The sequence below is a fragment of the Oncorhynchus kisutch genome, linkage group LG14 (genome assembly GCF_002021735.2).
Source record: "Oncorhynchus kisutch isolate 150728-3 linkage group LG14, Okis_V2, whole genome shotgun sequence".
Classification (NCBI taxonomy): domain Eukaryota; kingdom Metazoa; phylum Chordata; class Actinopteri; order Salmoniformes; family Salmonidae; genus Oncorhynchus; species Oncorhynchus kisutch.
The window spans coordinates 58,864,621-58,887,761 of NC_034187.2; the positions used below are offsets into that span (position 1 = coordinate 58,864,621).

At 44.8% G+C, this 23,141-nt stretch overlaps 1 protein-coding gene across 1 annotated transcript in view; it reads right to left on the bottom strand.

The window, feature by feature from the left end:
• LOC109903568 (teashirt homolog 1) overlaps positions 1-22,512 on the bottom strand; it is a 32,978-nt gene extending 10,466 nt beyond the window's left edge. The window contains exon 1 of the mRNA XM_020500350.2: positions 21,403-22,512. Coding sequence (XP_020355939.1) covers positions 21,403-21,442 — 40 coding nt within the window. The 5' untranslated portion in view covers positions 21,443-22,512. The remainder of the gene's footprint in view (positions 1-21,402) is intronic.
• Positions 22,513-23,141: the final 629 nt, after the last annotated feature.

Genomic DNA, 23,141 nt, shown 5'->3' on the forward strand with positions numbered 1-23,141 from the left:
AAGGTACTTTGATATGATACACCTTTTATCAAAAGGTATAATATATTTGTGCCTTCTCATCCACCTTTCGAACAGGCCCCAATTCACATCGGCGCGGCTGTAGTGGAGCGGGTCGAGAGTTTCAAGTTCCTTGGTGTCCACATCACCAACAAACTATCATGGTCCAAACACACCAAGACAGGTCGTGAAGAGGGCACGACAACACCTTTTCCTCCCCAGGACACTGAAAAGATTTGGCATGGATCCCCAGATCCTCAAAAAGTTCTAAGGTGGCACCGTAGAGAACATCCTAACCGAGCAGTATGGCAACTGCATCCGACCAGGAGAGAAGGAGAGGCCCAAGTCATAAAAAACTTCTGGAAAATCACTCATTTGAATCCCCTGCTCTTCGCTCCTGCATTGGAGTACATGTCTCTCTCCTTAAGGCGCTACAGAGGGTAGTGCAAACAGCCCAGTGCATCACTGAGGCCAAACTTCCTGCCATCCAGGACTTATATGCTGTCTGTGTCAGAAGAAGGCCCAATTGTCAGACTCCAGTCACCCAAGTCATAGACTGTTCTCTCTGCTATCGCATGGCAAGCTGTACCAGAGTGCCAAATCTAGGACCAAAAGGCTCCTTAAAAGCTTCTAACCCCAAGTGATAAGACTGCTGAACAATTAATTAAATGGCCACCGGACATTGACCCCCCCCTTTGATTTTACACTGCTGCTACTTGCTGTTTATTATCTATGCATAGTCATTTTACAAATTACCTTGACTAACCTGTACCCCCCGCACATTGACTTGGTATCGTTACCCCGTATATAGCCTTGGTATTGTTATTTTATTGGCTTATAAAAAATTTACTCTAGTTTATGGAGTCAATATTTTCTTAACTCTATTTCTATTTTCTGTGGGTTAAGGGCTTGTAAGTAAGTATTTCACGGTAAGGTCTACACCTGTTGTATTCTGCGCATTTCGCGCGCACACACACACACACACACACACACACACACACACACACAATGTAAAGTCCACCCTTATGCAAAGCGTGGCCTACTTCGTCGTAGGTCTTTGTTTAAACCCTAAGGTTGTGCAGCACAATTTCCCTGTCATCTGCGAGTACATTAACTCGCTGGCCACAGCCAAATTATGCTAATGGCCTGCTAAAAATGGGTCATATACTGTAGACCGTGCATTTTACATTAGCTTCAAACAATAGGGTAAGGGGAGGGGAGGTGACAGGACTATTGGGTACCACTGTGACATCCCCATCCAGAAGAGGGAGATAAGTCCGATATGAAGACATTACTAACGGTTTACTCACTGCATGTCTTCCACCACACATTCTTAGTCGTGGGAAAAGTTACCAAACGTGACCAGCCGTTTCCTAATTTATTATTATTTATTCTAATAAATAACACATTTTAGGGGGTAGATTAGCTTTAATATTGTAGCTTCTAACAATGCAATTGTCTACATCACTCCAATCCAATCACCCAATATATATATGCACATACATACAGTACCAGTCAAAGGTTTGGACACACCTACACATTCAAGGGTTTATCTTTATTTGTACTATTTTCTGCATTGTAGAATTATAGTGAAGTCATAACTGAAATAACACATGGAATAATGTAGTAACCAAAAAAAGTGTTAAACAAATCACTCTGCGGTCCAACAGGTGATTGAGGAGGCCAGGTCATTTGGTGCAGTATCACTCTCCTTCTTGATCAAATAGCCTTTATAGGAGGTGTGTTTTGGGTCATTGTCCTGTTGAAAAACTAATAATAGTCCCACTAAGCACAAACCAGATGGGATGGCGTATCGATGCAGAATGCTGTGGTAGCCATGCTGGTTAAGTGTGACTTGAATTTTAAATAAATCACCGACAGTGTCACTAGCAAAGCAACCCCACAACATCACACCTCCTCCTCCATGCTTCACTGTGGGAACCACACATGCAGAGACCATCCGTTCACCTAATCTGCGTCTCACAAAGACATGCCGGTTGGAACCAAAAATCTAACATTTGGACTCATCAGACCAAAGGACAGATTTCCACCAGTCTAATGTCCATTGGACTTGGTCTTTTACCAAATAGGGCTATCTTCTATATACCACCCATATCTTGTCACAACACAACTGATTGGCTCAAACCCATTAAGAATGAAAGAAATTCCCCAAATTCACAAGGAAATTGTTAATTGATATGCATTCCAGGTGACTACTTCATGAAGCTGGTTGAGAGAATGCCAAGAGTGTGGAAACCTGTCATCAAGGCAAAGGGTGGCTACTTTAGTAGTGCACCTTTAAAAACTATTACGAACAAGCAGCATGAAACCTTAAAGTTAACTGATTCAGCAACAAACAAACAAACAAAATAAATGTCACCAAAAAACTTCTGGTAATCACTCATTTTAATCCCCTGCTCTTCGCTCCTGCATTGCAGTACATGTCTCTCTCCTTCCCTGTTCTCATTTTCTCCTTTCTCCCCTCCTCTGTTTGTCCATGTTCTCTGGGAGCCATCTTTGAGCAGCCATAGCGACGGGTGCAGTCTATAAATCACCTTTTCCCTCCACTGTCAACTCCAGGCTGCTCAGAGATGAGACAATGGCCATTATATCATAAGCACTGCAGAGCCAATCCCCATCTAGCTGGCTGCTGTTAAAACCTATGCAACTACAAAGTCCCAACGTTTCACTAAAGCTAGCGGAATGTTACTGAACATAATGGACTAGTATAGCCTCTGTCCCCAATATCACTGCTTCTCTGAAATAATGCAACCAAAAAGGTCCTAACGTTTTGCTAATGTTAGTTGAGCGTTAGTGTAGCCTATGACTCCCACCCGGTAAAGGTTTGGGAGAAACTGACAGCAAGGTTTGGCTATTGTAGTTAGTGAAGCCTCTGCGTCGTCTAGTCATTTCTGAAGAGCTACATTTAAAAACCTATGGATTTGGAAAGGTTAACAAAGTCAATATCGGACTGCTTCTAGAGCCACTAGAAGCGCTCAGGTTTCGCTAAGGGTAGGACTCCGCCAAACATGTTCTAGCATAAGCATTTCCTAAGAGCACCTGTAGTGACATCCTTCCCAATTATCTGTGGCATTGGTAGGGGCAAATTGAATCATGTGGGGACATTATTTGTATCACTATCTACCTATTCCTTCCACAGGTATTCTTTGACCTTAAGGAATTCCAGGGAGCTTGACGAAATCCAGTCCTTAGTGTTTCTTTCCAGTCCTAGTCTTTTCTCTGCATGAACTAACCCTAAAAACACATTAAGACAAACTGAAATCCACATGTACAAGAGTTTTCTCTGGGGAAAAAAAGAAAACAAAAATAGGGCCTGTCTCTTTAAATCTCCCTCTGAAGTCACCTGTGTACAGCCCCCTGACAGTGGACCTTCCCTGGCCCAAACAACAGCTGCTCCCATCTCCTAGCAACAACCAGTTGATGGATGACCCCAAAGATGGATAATTACCATAAATCACTCTTTCTGCGTAGGAGAGAAAATGGCGAGGGAGAGAAAACAAAAGGCTCTCTCAGATACACCTTTCCATGAACCCTGTTGCATCAGTCACACTTTATTTGGTTGAACATTTCCCACGAGTAAGAGAAGTTAGATGGTTACTATCTCCCTGATTGGATAATCACCGGTCGCTGCCCAATCGGCTTGGCCATAACAAAAATTGCAGCAAATCAAAAAGGGACATTGAAACTTGTATTGGACAGATCTTTGCGAGTTTCTCGAAAGTCAGAGGCAGCATTTTTTTTAGGGCCACATCCAGTGAATAGAGGCTGTAAAATGAAACCTGATAAGATGAATCGCGTAACGAAAAACTGTCCACTAGAGGAGGAGAGACAAAAGAAAACAAAGTGGACTGTGAAGGGAGAAAGGCAGCATGGGGGAGTGAATAGTGGTGAGAATGATGAGAGAGGGAGGGGAGGGGGGGGGGGGGGGGGGCAAGAAGAGGCCATGACCTCACCAGTTCTGTCTGGGTCTGGTTGCACAATAACCCATCAATCAACCCTTCCCTGTACCCTCAGCCCTCCCCTATATTCACATGGGCTGTCTGCTTTGTACACCGCTGAGGAACAACATGCACACACACACACACAGGACACACACACACTCTTCCCTGAAACTGACCCTGTGTCTCTATGGGGGGGAAAACCCACACAGCCTGTGGATGAGTCAGATCAGAGACAGCAAAGCTGGATGCACAGGCAAACACATGTACACAGGCAAACACAGTGATTGCCAAATCAAAGTCACTGATCACATGAGAACATGGCCTTGTTTTGTGGAATGAAAACTCCATTCACATAAATGCAAACAACGTGACAGAAAATGTATCTTGTTACAGTATTGCACTGATCTGTGTGGTCAAACAGCCTCATTTATACCTTTTAAGTAAAGCGTAACTGGAAAGTTCCTGCAATGAACAAAAAGGGGACAAGAAAGAGTAACAATTCTGTCAGTCCACACTGGAGTGCGCGTGTGTCTATGTATGTGCGCTTGTGTTTATGTATGTGTGTGCGCGCGCAAAGGAGGTGGGGGGGCGTGAGGCCTTTTCCTGATGGCCGTGACAGTGAACTGACAAAAGAGGGAGGCAGAGGGGGAACGAGAGAGGCCCTGAAGGAGGAGAGACACTAAATCACAAACTGGCCTCTCACAGAAGAAACCACGTCACTGGGGATCAATACCCACATCTCTGATTGTGTGTGTGTGTGTGTGTGTGTGTGTGTGTATGTGTTGTGTGTGTGTGCGCCTGTTCACAGTGGTGTGTGTTGAGATTTCCCAGGGTAGGGACATGACTCTTAGTAAACCATCCATAACAGCTTAGGGGAGAGAGAGAGAGAGAGAGGGGAGGAGAAAGAGGACAGAGACGCAGTAAGTGAAGGAATGTGCATGGTGAGAAATGGACAGAGTGACAGTGAAAGAGTGAGAGAGAGAGCGAAGAGAAGCAGTAAGTGAAGGAGTGAGCATGGTGAGAAATGGACAGAGTGACAGAGTGAAAGAGTGAGAGAGAGCGAAGAGAAGCAGTAAGTGAAGGAATGTGCATGGTGAGAAATGGACAGAGTGACAGAGTGAAAGAGTGAGAGAGAGAGCGAAGAGAAGCAGTAAGTGAAGGAGTGAGCATGGTGAGAAATGGACAGAGTGACAGAGTGAAAGAGTGAGAGAGAGCGAAGAGAGAAGCAGTAAGTGAAGGAGTGAGCATGGTGAGAAATGGACAGAGCGAGAAAGAGTGAGAGAGAGCAAGAGAGCACGTGAGAGAGAGACAGGAAACCATCGCTCAACACAACATAATATCGTACTGAGGGCAGACTATGGAGTGCTAGAACATTCTAGAAATGGAGACGAAAGAGAAGCTTACCTCCCTGGCAATTAAACTTTTGCACAGTCTCTGAAAGTGCCCTCTAACCAAGGGAATGGTGACTGTTGGGTTGATCTCAGAACAGTCGTGAAGAGAAATGTGTGTGTGTGTGTGAGCGCGCAGGGAGAACAGTAGTGAGTGATCCCTGTCAGCTTGCATGTGGCAGCCAAAATAAATTAGGCTTATGAAGACAAATGAAAAAGGGGGCCAGGCGAGTGACTTGGTGGGAGAGATGGAGAAGAGGGGGAGAGTAGGAGAAGGGGGAGGATGGGCGGGGTTAGGGATGGGTGCATGTGAGATAGAGAAAAATAGAGAAAGAAGGAGAAGAGGGGGAGGGATATGTAGAGGACAGAAGGAAGAGACACGGACAGCTAGGAGAGACTCTGCGAGTCCGAATGTATTTCATCTGTGTATCGTACAGACTTTACTTTCTGTGCTCTCCATCTTCCTCGGTCTCTCTCTCTCTCTCACCCTCTCTCTCAGGCAGTGTCATATGCGGTCCAGTCTGTGTAGTTTCCCAAGGCCTGGCCCCTCCATGATAAATGACACGTGTCATTGTGTCAGCCCCTGCCACTGGAGCTGAGAGGCCCCTTAGTGATGTATGACCCGACCAAGCTGGGCTAAAGGAAATCAGGGCCATTTTGGCAGCGAGTACCAAAAGACCACAGCCCTTGTGTGTGTTCCTTTATATGAGACCCTGTGTGTGTTTGTTCAAACTTTGCAAAGAGATATTTGAGAACACACACTATCTGATACACACACCTTGTAGGAACGTATGCGCGCGCCCGCACACACACACACAGTCTAGAAAAGTACACCTCTCACATAATGAATAGTTCCACTCGTTCCATGAAACCCTATCCAATCTCCCTCCGTCCACCCCAGAGACACTGACTTCATATAATATACTGAATACCTCCAAATTGGACTGTGTGTGTGTGTGCGCGCGCGCTCTCTCGAGTGTGTGTGGTGCAATAGAAGCTGTCAGACATACTAGCAGAGGGAGACAAATCATAGTCATGGTCTTTCCAGCTGTTTCCCCAAATGTGGTGTGCAGGGGAGAGTGAAAAGCCTTTACTTTGAGTTTTGTTGCTTGATGCTTCCCAGAGCCACATAGCTGACAAACCAAGCGGAATGGGACACTGTGGCACCACACACACACACACCTGGTCCGTCAACACCCTGCGCAAGCTGGAATAGGAACCGAGCTGATGCTAGCATCACACCAATGCATAGTGCACACACAGACACACGCACACAGACATTGAACAGAAGACTGAACAGAAGTACAAAAAACTACAACAGGGACATTCGATAGAATATCTTATTGCTTAATTCACAATTGTAAACGGTGAAAAAAGTTCCGTATTGCACCATAACATACAATCTGGTGTACCTGACAGATTTAAATGAAATCCTAATGAAGGACCAATGAAAAACAAAATACCTCACTGACAGAAGTCTCATCAACCATCCACGCCTGCCATTTTCTCAGATGTCTGAAAAATCTAGTTGCCAGACAAAACACACACACAACAATGCACGGGTGTTGTGGGGACTGCGGTGGTAGTGGGGGTCGTGAACTTTGGATGACCCTATTTGATTGGGCGCTGGGCTGGGCTGAGACTCCGGGGGAAAAGGGAGAGAGAGAGAGAGAAAAGAGAGTCATTAAGGAGTGAGTGATGAGTGGCAGGCATAGCTGACCTCCTCCAGGCCTTTTCTCTCTCTCACACCCTCCCTCCCTCCCTCCCATTTGCTCTCTCTCTCTTACTGCTTCTCTTTCACTCCTCCTCCTCCTCCTCCTCCTCTCTCCCTACTTATCAGTTGCTTGCCTTTTTTCCATTCTCTCTATCCTGCTCATGCTCTTTCTCGCTCTCTCCTCTATGGCACTCTCCCACCCAACCTCCCCCTCACTGTTTCTCGGTCTCTCCTCTATGGCACTCTCCCACCCAACCTCCCCCTCACTGTTTCTCGCTCTCTCCTCTATGGCACTCTCCCACCCAACCTCCCCCTCACAGTTTCTCGGTCTCTCCTCTATGGCACTCTCCCACCCAACCTCCCCCTCACTGTTTCTCGCTCTCTCCTCTATGGCACTCTCCCACCCAACCTCCCCCTCACTGTTTCTCGCTCTCTCCTCTATGGCACTCTCCCACCCAACCTCCCCCTCACTGTTTCTCGGTCTCTCCTCTATGGCACTCTCCCACCCAACCTCCCCCTCACTGTTTCTCGCTCTCTCCTCTATGGCATTCTCCCACCCAACCTCCCCCTCATTGTTTCTCGCTCTCTCCTCTATGGCACTCTCCCACCCAACCTCCCCCTCACGGTTTCTCGCTCTCTCCTCTATGGCACTCTCCCACCCAACCTCCCCCTCACCGTTTCTCGCTCTCTCCTCTATGGCACTCTCACACCCAACCTCCCCCTCACGGTTTCTCGCTCTCTCCTCTATGGCACTCTCCCACCCAACCTCCCCCTCACCGTTTCTCGCTCTCTCCTCTATGGCACTCTCCCACCCAACCTCCCCCTCACCGTTTCTCGCTCCTCCTCTCTTTAGTCACTCTGTTCAGCCCCTTTCTTTCCTCTTCACCACTCCCCCTCTCACATCACGCCGTCTCCCTCTTTACCTCGTCTATTTGTCCCCTCACTGTCCTCCCCAAGACGTAGACACTCTGTCCCTCTATGCTGTAACGCTCGCACTCACGCAGGGCTAATAGCCCTTCCATTATTGGCAACAAAACAGACAGTGGATATTTCGAATTCTCTATCACCGGATTATCACTGCAACGACCAAGTAAGATTAAACATGATCTGCAGAGCAGTGAAACGTCACACTTGCGTGGTGTGTTTGAGCTCTACTACATTTTAGTTGGGAGTGCGCAGCGTCAACACTCAAAATCACCTTGCGTCACATTGTCTGATCAAATGGATTCCATCAAACTCGCACTAATAATTGGGTAAATTATAATTTGTTTCAATCCAACCAAAAGCATCTGTAGTCAATTAACCTTTTAACGTCTGAGCCGGTGTCCTCACAGGCAGACAGATACTGAAGGCGCCAACAACGAACCGGGGCAATGATTGCCGGATGACCAGAGATATTAAAAACATGGATGTTTGAGTCAGCCACAATAGTTAGCCAATGTTCAACTTAGTTAAATCACTGCCTGACTCTAGCTGTCTCGCTCTCTCAGGTGTCAGACAGACAGAATTCAAATCATTGCAGATGGCTTGATTCGTTTTCCCCGCTGTGGGAGAGATGAACAGACAGCAGGAGTGGAAGACAGAGGGACGTACAGACAGACCACTTGAAAGACAGTCAGACAAATGCACACACAAGTCTTCAAACAGGCTGTATGAGTGATTGAGTGACAAGACAGACATGGGAAAGAGAGACAGACATATAAAGATCCACTGAAAGGGCATACAGACAATTTGAAAGACCGGGTCCGAACAACGCACAGTAAGCCGTACGAACAGACAGAGAAAAGTCTTCAGACAGGCTGTATGACAAACTACGTGACAGGGCAGACATGACACAGACGGAGAGACAGACCGAGACGGGGTCTGGAGGGTCTGGGGGCACCCCGCTGTTCCCTAAGACAGAAGACTTAGAGTCGAGCTTAGAGCCCCCCCCCCCAGTGACTGACACTGTCTGAGTCTGCATTGGATCAAAGAAAGCTTTCGGACCATTTTGTGGCCACGTGTGCCATCGAAGAAACCAGACAAAAAGCAGTAAATTGCTCTCCTCCTTTCCCTCTCCAAAACCTATTGAGATTGTACAATGAGGACGTATGGCGCTTCATGACCATCGACAGTGCTAGACCGAGGAAAGGCACATATAAAAACAGGTTTGCCAGAGTGCTGCAAAGGACACAAGCTCACTGAGCCGAAGAGAGAAGTGCATTACACTCTCTCCTTTTGTCTTCTAGTTCATATTCTTACAACAGGCTCGCTGGCTCTGCACGGTTACACCTGAGGGAGAGAGAGAAGGGGATGAATAAAGAGCGAAAGAATAAGTGAGAGAGTAGATTAAGCCAGAGAGGTAGACAAAATGAGAGAGAATGTGAGAGAGGGGACAGAGGTAGAAACGAGAGAGACAAATAGGGAGAGAGAGAGAGAGCAATAAAGATGAGACCGAGACTGTGACAGAGAGATTGAGGAAGGAGAGAGAAATGGAAAAAGAGAGAGGGAGGTGAGGCTTCAGCAGAAAGCCGTGCAACCTGCCCCGGCGTCTGGTCCAGTCTCAAGGACAAACTGTCATCTGTGGGCAGTATCCATTCCCAGATATCTTATCTACAGGGCCCAGTAAACTGTTGTCCGGGAAAAAATTATATTCATTGCTTTTCTAAGACCCTTATCGGTTAAATAAACACTCTGCGGGGATAGAACCCCCCCCCCCCCCCCCCCCCCCAATCGCAATGTGCTGAGACCAGCTTTTATCCATCAGCTCGCAGCAAAAACAGCACCAATTTTTTATTTGTCTTAAGTCGTGATATACTGCGAACGCAGATATAGAGCCGCGGATTTATATCGAAATGCCCCAAATCACGAGCAAAGGGAGAGAAAGATGAGTAGCGTCGCAATGTAAACATCTCAACCCCAACAAGTAAGGCAGGGAAAACAAAAACGCAAGGGGTTCACACATTTCAAGTGAAAGTTTTACGAGACGAACGATACAACAACGTCTTGTAAAGCAGTACGCTTGACTTTTCTGTCAAAATGTGTTGTTGTTACACATGCTTATGGCTTGTTGATACCCCTGGTGCGTCTGGAAAGCCTTATAGATGTAAGTCTGTGTAACAAGTCACTGATTAGGGGTTCAACATACTATTTTTCACGGGTCCTGGCAACTGAAATGCACTTAGACAAAGTATTTCGGGACTAATCTTCTGGACTAAAGGCAATTTTAAATGTAGATTCTCAATTGAGCATTATTTTTATTTAAGGAATAGGCTTAAATCTGGGTTTGGGGAGAAAAAAAAAGACCTTTGCTGACACAGCAATGTGCTCTGAGTGATAGGAAGAGAATCTGATATTTGATCAATGCTGAAGCCAAATGAATCCAAGGAATGTTCTGCCACAATTTATTTGGAGCACTAAAACGTCAACACCCGTCAATCCTTAGTCTTTGTGCTATCTAAGCATGAGGAAACTGCTGCTAATTTCATGAAACTTCTCAAGTGTCAATTGGCTGTTCATTACACTAGCTAACATGGAACAATGTTGCCACCTTCAAGTAGTCGTGAATACATGCTACACTATCAAAAGCATCCATCCAGAGCACACACACACAGAAATGACTACCTGAAATGGGACTGTATTTCATTCTCCCACTCCCTCTCCTACCCTCAGCTTGCCCAAGGGTGTTAGGGCTCCTCAGCGTAAAATGGGAGGCCTGTGATAAGAGAGAGAGTGTGTGAGAGAAAGAGAGAGATTGTTCTAGACCCCACTGCCTCTAAGGAATCATATATCCACCTAGCAACAGCTATAGGACAATGTGTGTGTATCCATGCGTGTGTGTTGATGTCCAACACATATCCACCTGGCAACAGAGGCAGGATAGAGTGTGCAGGAGTGTGTGTGTGTGTGTACGTGTGTAGCGCAGACACATCTAGTCAAGGGCTAATAACAGCGTGGCGGGAGTCGCTGGCCCTCGTAAATCAATGGGGAGAATAATTGCTAATACACTGGTTATCGATTAGCGAGGCTACCCCGCCGCCCGACGGCTCAATTTCAATGGGGGTCTGTGGCTATGTGCTAGATAGGAAGTGGGAAACAGGCAGTTGAAGAATTAGGGGAGGAGCTACACAAAGTTCCCGGATGTTGATTTCTTCTGAAAGGCAGTTGGATATCAGACAGCTGCTTTTGGTTTCTTGCTAATTGGTCATTCAGATTAAAATATAATACATGCTTAATATGGTCCATAAAAAAACATTGGCTGAAACTCACTGTCCAATATATAAAATAAAACTTTTCGCTTGTGCCAAATGCACTAAACAAGCTCTTCACAGCTTTATCAATCTTTTACTCATAAAATTGTAATGGTTTGTAAAAACAAAAGAAAAATTCATCAAACTCTGTCGCGTACTGGCCGTGTCAGAATACCCAAACTAGCGCACTACATACTAAAAAGGCATAGTATGTACTCATCGTCGCATACTATTTACGTTTTGTAAAAAGTATGCAGTATGCCACGGCTGCAGAGTACTACTTTGCTACGGCTTCACATATATAAAACTGGCTACGGCTTCACATATATAAAACTGGCTAGCTAGTTTCAACATGAAGTTGTCTATCAACAACAGCAAGCTTATTAGGTATAGAGCTAACTTCAACTCCTGCTAAATCACGCAGCTAACATTAGCTACAGTATTTAGCCACAGTAAAGACACATCAGGCTACTTTTTAGAAAACTATAGAATCTCTAAGCCCTCCTTTTATCCGGGTATAATTCATTGTGGGTGTGAATTTCACAAAAAAGTTGACAATTCATTCATACTACATGAGAAGCCGAAATGAGTATGACATCCAGACATTTATAGCATTTTCGAAAAATCACATACTATTTTTCCCCATTCTCAAACGGCCTACTATTTAGGAGGCTAGTATTTGGACACGGCCACTGTAATTCAGTACACAGAGAAATCCTCAGAGTCTGTTTGCTTTAGCTAATCGACACAAACAGAGGACTGCCTAACATCATACACCCTTTCCAAAAACACCATGTGGACTGGCACTTATCAGTTAACACCCAGATGACTCCGACACAGGTGCGCACTCTCCCTCAAGCAACACACACAAACCTTGATGTAAGCTCAGAGAAGACTAGAGTGAGAGCCTATAAACTACCCTTATCCTCTCAAGTCGAAGGAAACATAGGAAAGGAGGAAAAACAATAACACACACACACAAACACACACACAGTGTGATGGAGGCTGTTCAGACAGGGACTCTCCAGAGTACAAATTGACCTCAGAGTGTACTCCGGACTTCCACTCTCCCTCCTCTCCAGGTCATGACTCTTCCCTTCTTCCATTTCATTTTATCGTCTCTGTCTCACTCTCTCTCCGTCTCGGTCTCATGCTGTTAGTAATGAGTGGACAGATGTATATCACACAGTACCAGTCAAAAGTTTGGACAAACCTACTCATTCAATTGTTTTACTATTTAGTAATAGTAATAGTGAAGACATCACAATTATTAAATAACACATATGGAATAATGTAGTAAGCAAAAAATATGTAAACAAATCTAAATATATTTTCTAGCTTAGATTCTTCAAAGTAGCCACTCGTTGCCTTGATGACAGCTTTGCACACTCTTGCCATTCTCTCAAACAGCTTCACCTAGAACGCTTTTCCAACAGTCTTGAAGGAGTTCCCACATATGCTAAGCACTTGTTGGCTTCTTTTTCTTCACTCTGCAATCCAACTCAACCCAAACCATATCAATTGGCTTGAGGTTTGGTGATTGTGGAGGCCAGGTCATCTGATGCAGCACTCCATCACTCTCCTTCTTCAAATAGTCCTTACACAGCCTGGTGGTGCATTGGGTCATTGTTCTGTTGAAAAACAAATGATAGTCCCACTAACACAAACCAGATGGGATGGCGTATCGCTGCAGAATGCTGTGGTAGCCATGCTGGTTAAGTGCGCCTTGAATTCTAAATAAATCACTGACAGTGTCAACAGCAAAGCATCCCCACACCATCACACCTCCTCCATGCTTCACGGTGGGAACTACACATGCAGAGATTATCCATTCACCTACCCTGCGTCTCACAAAGACACAGCGGTTGGAACCAAAAATATCAATTTTGGACTCATCCGACCAAAGGACAGATTATCCATTGCTTGTGTTTCTTAGCCCACGCAAGTCTCTTTCTTATAGGTGTCATTTAGTAGTGTTGATCTGCAGAAATTCAACCATGAAGGCCTGATTCAAGCAGTCTCCTCTGAACAGATGATGTTGAGATGTGTCTGTTACATGAACTCTGTCAAGCATTTATTTGGGCTGCAATTTCTGAGGCTGGTAAGTCTAATGAACTTATCCTCTGCTGCAGAGGTATCTCCTGGTCTTCCTTTTCTGTGGCGGTCCTCATGAGAGCCAGTTTCTTCATAGCGCTTGATGGTTTTTGCGACTGAAACTTTCAAAGTTCTTAATTTTCCGGATTGGCTGACCTTCATGTCTTAAAGTAATGATGGACTGTAATTTCTCTTTACTTATTTGAGCAGTTCTTTCCATAATATGGATTTGGTCTTTTACTAAATAGGACTTCTCTATGCCACCCCTACCTTTGTTTAACACTTTTTTGGTTACTACATGATTCCATTAGTGCTATTTCATAGTTTTGACGTCTTCACTATTATTTTCCAATGTAGAAAATAGTCAAAACAAAGAAAAACCCTGGAATGAGTAGGTGTGCCCAAACATTTTGACTGGTACTGTATATGCGAGAAAGGCAGAATAAAACTCCCTCAGAGTGTGTGGAAACTCAGCTCTCCCCGGTTGCGTAAATGCTTGTTAAACCTAGGGATAGTTTTACCTCGGCGGCGCTTCTGAGGCAGACGCCTTCACATCGTCACTCTCTTAATCCAGGCATATTTTTTTCACCACTCTTTCTTTTCCATAAGAGCAGTCATCGATCTTCATTTGTCACTTAACCTCCATGTAGATGAGGAAGGGGAGTATGTGTATTTGTGTGTGTGTGTGTGTGTATGTGTGTGTGTGTGTGCGCGTGTGCGCGCACAACTCTTTGATTTCCTATAGGCCCCCTGGCTGCAACCCCAGATGCAAATTGAAACTATTTGCGTTGAGGGATAAGGGGGCAAACATGACTATCGACTACAAGAGTCAATATCAACTGTTAATGAAACTTTGCATATCCTACACTATAGCTTGGGTAATGAGACAGTGGCAGCTGCACACAGACTCACACACATACTACAGTTTAGGTTAAGAGATGCAAACACACACACACAGCTTATCATAAAGAGAAGCAATGTCTGATAACCTGCAATGTCTGACAACCTGCAGGGCTGCCAAATGTTTAGTCTGAAAACACAGGAAGAGAAACACCAAAAGGTAAGCAACACATAGCTTACATCCGTTCGTAATGGAACCCCCCCACTATATAAACAAACTGTACAGGCGGAAGACAGGTATCAAGGTGATGCAAGACAATATGCAATGCAACCTATACAATGCACTGACGCCTAAACCATCCCTGTTATAGGACACTTCTACAAGACTCATGGAAACTCAGCTTAGGTCTGAGGCTCACCGCAGCCATTATCTAAGCAGTGTTATTTTGCCTCGGCAACTTCGAATTGATTAGCCAGGTAGTCCATTTGTCTGCTGCCCCCCCACACCCCTTCTAAATAATTGAGTTAATACTGCGACTGGAGGTGTGTGTGTGCGCGACCGAATGTGTCTGTGTGTGGGGACCCGGGCTAATATCAACTTGATTACATCAAGGCAGCTGCGGAACTTGACACTTGCTGAATTTGTCAGCATTAATCGGCGGGGCCCTGTCACTAGATCCGTCAGCATCCCAGATAATTATGGAGTCGGGCTAATGATGCCGCTAGCTGGCTTGACGTCGAGCGAAGGGAGGAAGCTTAACTTTTTTCCCCCCGCGCTCCCTCTCTCATTCGGTTGATAATTAAGAGACTCATCTCCTTTTGACTGGGGAGATCATCACTGGAAAAGGTGTGATTTTATGGAAAAGGCGTGATTTTATGGAAAAGGTGTGTTTGTATTGGTCGCAGTTTCGTGTTTGTCGTTGAGGTGATGAATAAGTTTATCCTGGGTAGGTCGTACAATAAAATGTTTGCGTGTAGAGGTATAGAAGATAATTGTATTGCAAATCAACACTTATCAACACGTACTGTATTGCAAGTGGCAAATGGTACTATTACAACAAGACAAGGCCTCAATATCCTACCACCCTTGGAGAGAATCTCGGCATTGGTGATGACGTGAAATGTGACATTCTGCGCTCTTGTAGTACAGGTTGCATCAAAGTACAAATATCAATATTTTGTTTACATATTTAAGTAGCATTTGCAGACAGTGGCAAACGGTCAGTTTGTGTCACCCATAAGCTCTAGTGTGACAATCCACTAATATATATATATATATATATATATATATATATATATATATATACACACATACACACACACACACACATACATACATACATACATACATACATACATACACACACAAAAGCATGTGGACACCGCTGCAAATGAGTGAATTTGGCTATTTCAGCCAGACCCGTTACTGACAGGTATATAAAATCAGGCACACAGCCATGCAATCTCCATAACCAAACATTGACAGTAGAACGGGCTTCCTGAAGAGCTCTGTGACATTCAACATGGCAACTTCATAGGATGCCACCTTTCCAACAAGTTAGTTCGTCAATATTCTGCCTTGCTAGAGCTGCCCCGGTCAACTGTAAGTGCTGTTATTGTGAAGTGGAAACATCTAGGAGCAACAACAGTTCAGCCACAAAGTGGTAGGCCACACAAGCTCACATACCGCAGAGCGCTGAAGCGCGTCTCATGTAAAAATAGTTTGTCCTCGGTTGCAACACTCACTACCGAGTTCCAAACTGCCTTTGGAAGCAACGTCAGCACAATAACTGTTCGTCCAGGAACTTCATGAAATGGGTTTCCATGGCCGAGCAGCCGCACACACACAAGCCTAAGGTGGAGGAGGAATAATGGTATGGGGCCGTTTTTCATGGTTTGGGCTAGGCCCACCTCCTTAGTTCCAGTAAAGGGAAATCTTAACGCTACAGCATACTAGACGATACTAGACGATTCTGTGCTTCCAACTTTGTGGCAACACTTTGGAGAAGGCACTTTCCTGTTTCAGCATGACAATGCCCACATGCACCAAGCGAGGTCCATACAGAAATGGTTTGTCGAGATCAGTGTGGAAAAACTTGATTGGCCTGCACAGAGCCCTGACCTCAACCTCATCGAACACCTTCGGGATTAATTGGAACGACGAGTGCGAGCCAGGCCTAATCGCCCAACATCAGTGCCTGACCTCACTAATGCTCTTCTGGCTGAATGGAAGCCAGTCCCCGCAGAAATGTTCTAACGTCTAGTGGAAAGCCCTCACAAAGGAGTGGAGGCTGTTATAGCAGTGAAGGGTGGGAAGAGCAGGTGTGCACATACAGTATATCACAAAAGTGAGTACACCCCTCACATTTTTGTAAATATTTGAGTATATCTTTACATGTGACAACACTGAAGTGATGACACTTTGCTACAATGTAAAGTAGTGAGTGTACAGCTTGTATAACAGTGTAAATTTGCTGTCCCCTCAAAATAACTAAACACACAGCCATTAATGTCTAAACTGCTGGCAACAAAAGTGAGTACACCCCTAAGTGAAAATGTCCAAATTGGGCCCAAAGTGTCAATATTTCCCTCCCCGGTGGGGGCCCAGTCTCCAAAGGGAGGGGATCATGCTCTGCTTCAGTATGTCACAGTACATGTTGGCATTCATGGTTCCCTCAATGAACTGTAGCTCCCCAGTGCCGGCAGCACTCACGCAGCCCCAGACCATGACACTCCCACCACCATGCTTCACTGTACGCAAGACACACTTGTCTTTGTACTCCTCACCTGGTTGCCGCCACACACGCTTGACACCATCTGAACCAAATAAGTTTATCTTGGTCTCATCAGACCACAGGACATGGTTCCAGTAATCCATGTCCTTAGTCTGCTTGTCTTCAGCAAACTGTTTGCGGGATTTCTTGTGCATCCTCTTTAGAAGAGGCTTCCTTCTGGGACGACAGCCATGCAGACCAATTTGATGCAGTGTACGGCGTATGGTCTGAGCACTAACAGGCTGACCCCCCACCCCTTCAACCTCTGCAGCAATGCTGGCAGCACGCATACGTCTATTTCCCAAAGACAACCTCTGGATATGACGCTGAGCACGTGCACTCAACTTCTTTGGTCGACCATGGCGAGGCCTGTTCTGAGTGGAACCTGTCCAGTTAAACCGCTGTATGGTCTTGGCCACCATGCTGCAGCTCAGTTTCAGGGTCTTGGTAATCTTCTTATAGCCCAGGCCATCTTTATGTAGAGCAACAATGATTTTGTATCAGATCCTCAGAGAGTTCTTTGCCATGAGGTGCCATGTTGAACTTCCAGGGACCAGTCAGTATGAGGGAGTGAGAGCGATGACCCCAAATTTAACACACCTACTCCCCATTCACACCTGAGACCTTGTAACACTAACGAGTCACATGACACCGGGGAGGGGAAATGGCTAATTGGGCCCAATTTGGACATTTTCACTTAGGGGTGTGCTCACTTTTGTTGCCAGCGGTTTAGACATTAATGGCTGTGTGTGGAGTTATTTTGAGGGGACAGCAAATTTACACTGTTATACAAGTTGTACACTCACTACTTTACATTGTAGCAAAGTGTCATTTCTTCAGGGTTGTCACATGAAAAGATATACTCAAATATTTACAAAAATGTGAGGGGTGTACTCACATATACTGATATACTGTACTTTTGGTCATGTAGTGTAACAAAGCTTCTCTGGACACATTTGTAAAGAAAAGTAGTACTCTCTTATGCAAACGGCACTTGCGTTACATAGGCTACCGATTGTTTATCTCTGGCTTGAAAATGTATGAGGTACAGAAAGCCTACCCTGGACTTGAAAGTCACTCCAAATTAGAGCGTCTTACAAAATAAAAACACACCCAAAATGAGAATGAAGCACCCTCCCGGAGATCAAATGACTGCAGCAAAAATTGCTGCTGCACGTATTGCGCCGCATCAAACGGAACTGCCAAAACTAACAGATGCAGCTATGTTGTTCCAAATGGAGGAGAGCTTGATGTATAGTAACTGGCCATTATAGCTACAAGGTACAGTGCCCTCCGAGGGGCTGGAAATCACCACTAAAGCAGAGACCTCCATTTTAACACAGTGATATTCAATCGCCTTTCAGTAAAATTAGGCTAGTTGTTTTCACATTCGTCTTTCCCTGACTGTGTTGTGTGTTTGTCAAGATTATAATTTCACTTAAAATATGTGTTTTGAGTTGTGTGTGTGTGTGTGTGTATGTAAGAGTGTGTGCGTGGGGGTGCATTTTTCAGTAAGGAAGGAGTCTCTGTCACACAAACACACAAACTAGTTCTTGTCACAGTGTATTGATGGAGACCACCATATGTCACGCACGGGAAATAATGGAAAGACGACGCCTGCCAACTTTTGATTGAGCATTACTGCCAGTGATGCATGTGCCTTTCACTAAACAGACAATTAAATCAATATTCAAAAGCTGGATGGGAGTCGAGCAGGGAGACGATGGTCGGTTAAGTGCACAAGCTGCTGGGTCAGATAATTCAGCAGCCTTTTGCACATTTCAGTGCATGGTAAAACTAGGCTAAAGCATGCAATATATTCCCCTCCTGTTACGTGTACACATTGGATACGTTTAGACTATAATGAAGTGCATTGCAGTTTACCAGTCCCAAATAATGTTTTTGCTCTGGGTAGTTGCATGGGCCAATTTAGTACATCGATTCACGACAGTCTCAAGCCATTGTATATATTAGGAGTTGACTTTAGCTGACATGCGTAGTGACAAAACCCCTTGTGTGACGCCCTTTTCATAGGTTACCATTTTTTTTACTCGTTTATCCATATTACGTACTTATATCAGAATATCCTCACGTTTACATCTCTGCAGTCAAGATGAAATCACAACCCCACAGAGTTCAAAGTCTCTCCTTCCCAACCTGCTTAACTTCACATTTCCAAATACTGTTTAATATTCTAGAACTGTTTTGTTCAGCAGCAGTCGGTAATGCCTGAACTTCAAAGGCAGTTTTCTCATTAGGTGACTGGTGGAAATCCCTGTCAATCATTCACTGTTCTAAGAAAAAAAACACCTCCAAAATGACAAGCTCAACTCTGGTCTTCTTTCATGATACTTCATAAAAATACCTAAGTGTCAAAGAAATCATTGTGCATCTCACCAAAAATATACACTATATAAACAAAAGTATGTGGACAGCCCTTCAAATTAGTTGATTTGGCTATTTCAGCCACACCCGTTGCTGACAGGTGTATAAAATCGAGCACACAGCCATACATTCTCTATACACAAACATTGGCACCGTCATAGGATGCCATCTTTCCAACAAGTCAGTTAGTCAAATATCTAGCCTGCTAGAGCTTCCCCGGTCAACTGTAACTGCTGTTATTGTGAAGTGGAAACGTCTAAGAGCAACAACGGCTCAGCTGTGAAGTGGTAGGCCACACAAGCTCACAGAACGGGACCGCCGAGTGCTGAAGCACATAAAAATAATCTGTACTTGGTTGCAACACTCACAACCGAGTTCCAAACTGCCTCTGGACACAACGTCGGCACAAGTACGGTTCTTTGGGAGCTTCATGAAGTGGGTTTCCATGGCCGAGCAGCCGCGCACAAGCCTAAGATCACCATGCGCAATGCCAATCGTCGGCTGGAGTGACGTAAAGCTCGTCACCATTGGACTCTGGAGCAGTGGAAACACATTCTCTGCAGTGAAGAATCACACTTCACCATCTGGCAGTCCGGCGGACGAATCAGGATTTGGAGGATGCCAGGAGAACGCTACATGCCCCAATGCATAGTGCCAACTGTAAAGTCTGGTGGAGCAGGAATAATAGTCTGGGTCTGTTTTTCATGGTTCGAGCTAGCCCCCCCTCCCCCCCTTCCCTCCCGTTAGTTCCAGTAAAGGGAAATCTTAACACTACAGCATACAATTACATTCTAGACAATTCTCTGCTCCCAACTTTGTGTCAACAGTTTAATTAAGGGAAGGCCCTTTCCTGATTCAGCATGACAATGTCCTGAGCACAAAGAGAGGCCATACAGAAATGGTTTGTCAAGATCGGGGTGGAAGAACTTGACTGGCCTGCCCAGACCTCAACCACATTGAACACCTTTGGAATTAATTGGAACGCCGACTGCGAGACAGGCCTAATCACCCAACATCAATGCTTGACATCACTAATGCTCTTGTGGCTGAATGGAAGCAAGTCCCAGTAATGTTCCAACATCTAGTGGAAAGCCTTCCCAGAAGAGAGGATGCTGTTACAGCAGCAAAGGGGGGACCAACTCCATATTACTGCCCATGATTTTGGAATGAGATGTTCAACACACTATCAAAGCTGAAAACAAAAAGTGTGCACTCTGCATTGGCTACTATAACCTCAAAATATAATCTAGGTGAGTAAATTTTTTAGAGTAGCCTAGTGAATCGGGACAGAGTAGCCTAGAGAGTGTGGAGTAGCCTAGAGAGTCAGAAATATTGTCAACATACTCTTGAGAGTATTGGGGTGTTACTTTCTGATCTTGACACGCCCCAGCAGCCTCCCTCCGCCTCCTTCCCTTGTCCCTCCCCCTTGGTCATTAATCGCAAAGTATTTACCCCTGCTTGGGAACTTTGCTTTCAATTAGTATTTTCTCCTGCTTCTCGACAGGGGCCAAAGTTGTCCTTTGAGTGGCTCAAGCTGTCACGTGCATGCGTGTTTCCATGGTGAATGATTTACTGATTATTATAAGGAATTAATAGATCAAAGGCAGTCGCATGACAGGCGATCAATCAGGCATCAAATCAAGGATGGCAATCCACGAGTGGAATACAGAGACTCAAACACTAGATAAAATGAGCGAACACACGTCCAATTGCATTAGGTCTGTGTGTGAACGTTCAATAGGCCGATGGGGTTTGACAACATATATGTGAATATGAACCTGTGACAGAAAACTGGAAAGTATTTCCATGATCTACAGGCTGGTAAATACTTTTTTTCTGGCCAATTTGAAAAAAGGTGTAACATTTATCTCCTTTTGGTTGTAAGCTAAATATGTATAACACAGAAGGTCCGTTATGAATATGTGTATATTTAGGGTTATTTTAAATAAGGATGGGAAACGGCGAACTTGAGGATTTTACGGGGAACTTGAGGAAATACGACTTTAGCGTTGTGCTTACCTACGGACCGCCTTGGCGCTTGCTGCTTTCTCCTCGGCATGCTGCTGGTAGACTTTCCGCTTGACTTTTCATGCAGAGACCAAAATAAAAGACGACCCAAGAGGAAACCAGTGCAACGAAATTTAAAGCAAATATCTCGTTTTGTCCTTCTCTTCAATAGAATCGGAATAGAAATGTCGATTCCCGTTCTTTGACTGGCAAAGGAAGTCTGAGCGTCGGTGAAAGTATATATTTTTTTATAAAAACCGAATTAATCTTTCCGCAATTGTTTGGCAAATGTCAAGAACCCAATAGCATATCTCTAAACAAAAATATGTTTCTCTATGGATGTTTTGAGTAGAAAGAGTAATAACTCATTGCATGATGATCAAAAATAGCAAGACCTCCGTTTAGGTTTCAGTATAACCGTGGAGAACGTGGACAGCAGCCAAAGCCTCTTCAATCCCGCCGTGCTTCCATGACAAAAAAAAGGATTCCACCCCTAGAACGACACTTTATAACCGATTTTCGCGTAGAAAGTAACAAAAGTCTTTCAATGTATCACAAACTTCCACGGCGATGGATAACGTTCCAAACTGTTTCTGCACAGGTGCTGTTCGGTTGTTCAATCTCTGCAAGTCGACACAAAATGGGAGAGAGAGCTGGGATATGGACATTAGAGGGTTATGTCAATCAGTCCGTGTCAGTCATGATAGCCACGGCAGAAAGCTCAAACGGCTATGCCGCCAATAAAGCTACTTTCTGTCTCTCTTCAAGCGACCGAAACACCCAGAGCTCGATTCGGATAGCCTATTCCGACGATACTCACAAAAATGATGTCCTTTCGGCTTTCATGTGGACAGTTGATGTATTACTGCTCCAAAGACTTTTCATAAACAAGCGAAACGCCAACAGCTACTCCACGAAAGGATACGAGTGTGGACCTATTGCTTATGTTTTACTCCAGATGGCGAAGCGGGGGTCTCGTCTCCGCAGTGAGAAATATGTATCGCACATTGGGGGGATGCGCGACTGATCAGACAGGCTCAACTGATAGACAGACACATCGAGTTGCCTTTCCTGCCTCTCCGTTACTCCACCCCTCTGGAAGCGTCACTCTGACAGTCAGAGCCCACCGTGTCAATCTTTTTAATTGTTCTGTTTTTTTCTCTCCATTATTTTCTATAACAGGATTATAAAACAGCCCCTGTCCAATGCAGTGCTATGCTGAATAAAGTGTCTCCGCGTCCATGCATTATGATGGTAGGTTTTCAAATTCGTTTTTAGCATACGAGACAATAAGCCAACAGCGTAGGCCTATGTCTTAGGTTATTACTGCCTTCGTTTTGCATGGACTGCAAAATAGAAAGAACGATAATAAAAACAGAAAATAACAGTGACAGGATATTCTGTAGGCTATTCTGTTCTTCTTTTCTCTTCAGAAATGCATTCTTTCTTGAACTTTTTAGGCCATATATTAGATTGCAGAGCTTCTGTAAAGGTATTTAGCATTTTTACCTCTTCAGTGACACCCTTAAAAATGGGCATTGAAAGTTGCAGATTGATTCGCTACACCTTGCTAAGAAGTGACTGCTTCGCATGGGAAGGGGAGGGGCGCCGAGTGCACAAGTCCACTGTGACTGCAACCGTGCACTGCACTCCATCCCTATTCATTACTTATTCATCAATTTCTAACATTCACTATGTTATTAACATGCTGATACAACTGATTCTGCCCGACCGCATCGAGGAAGAGTGGC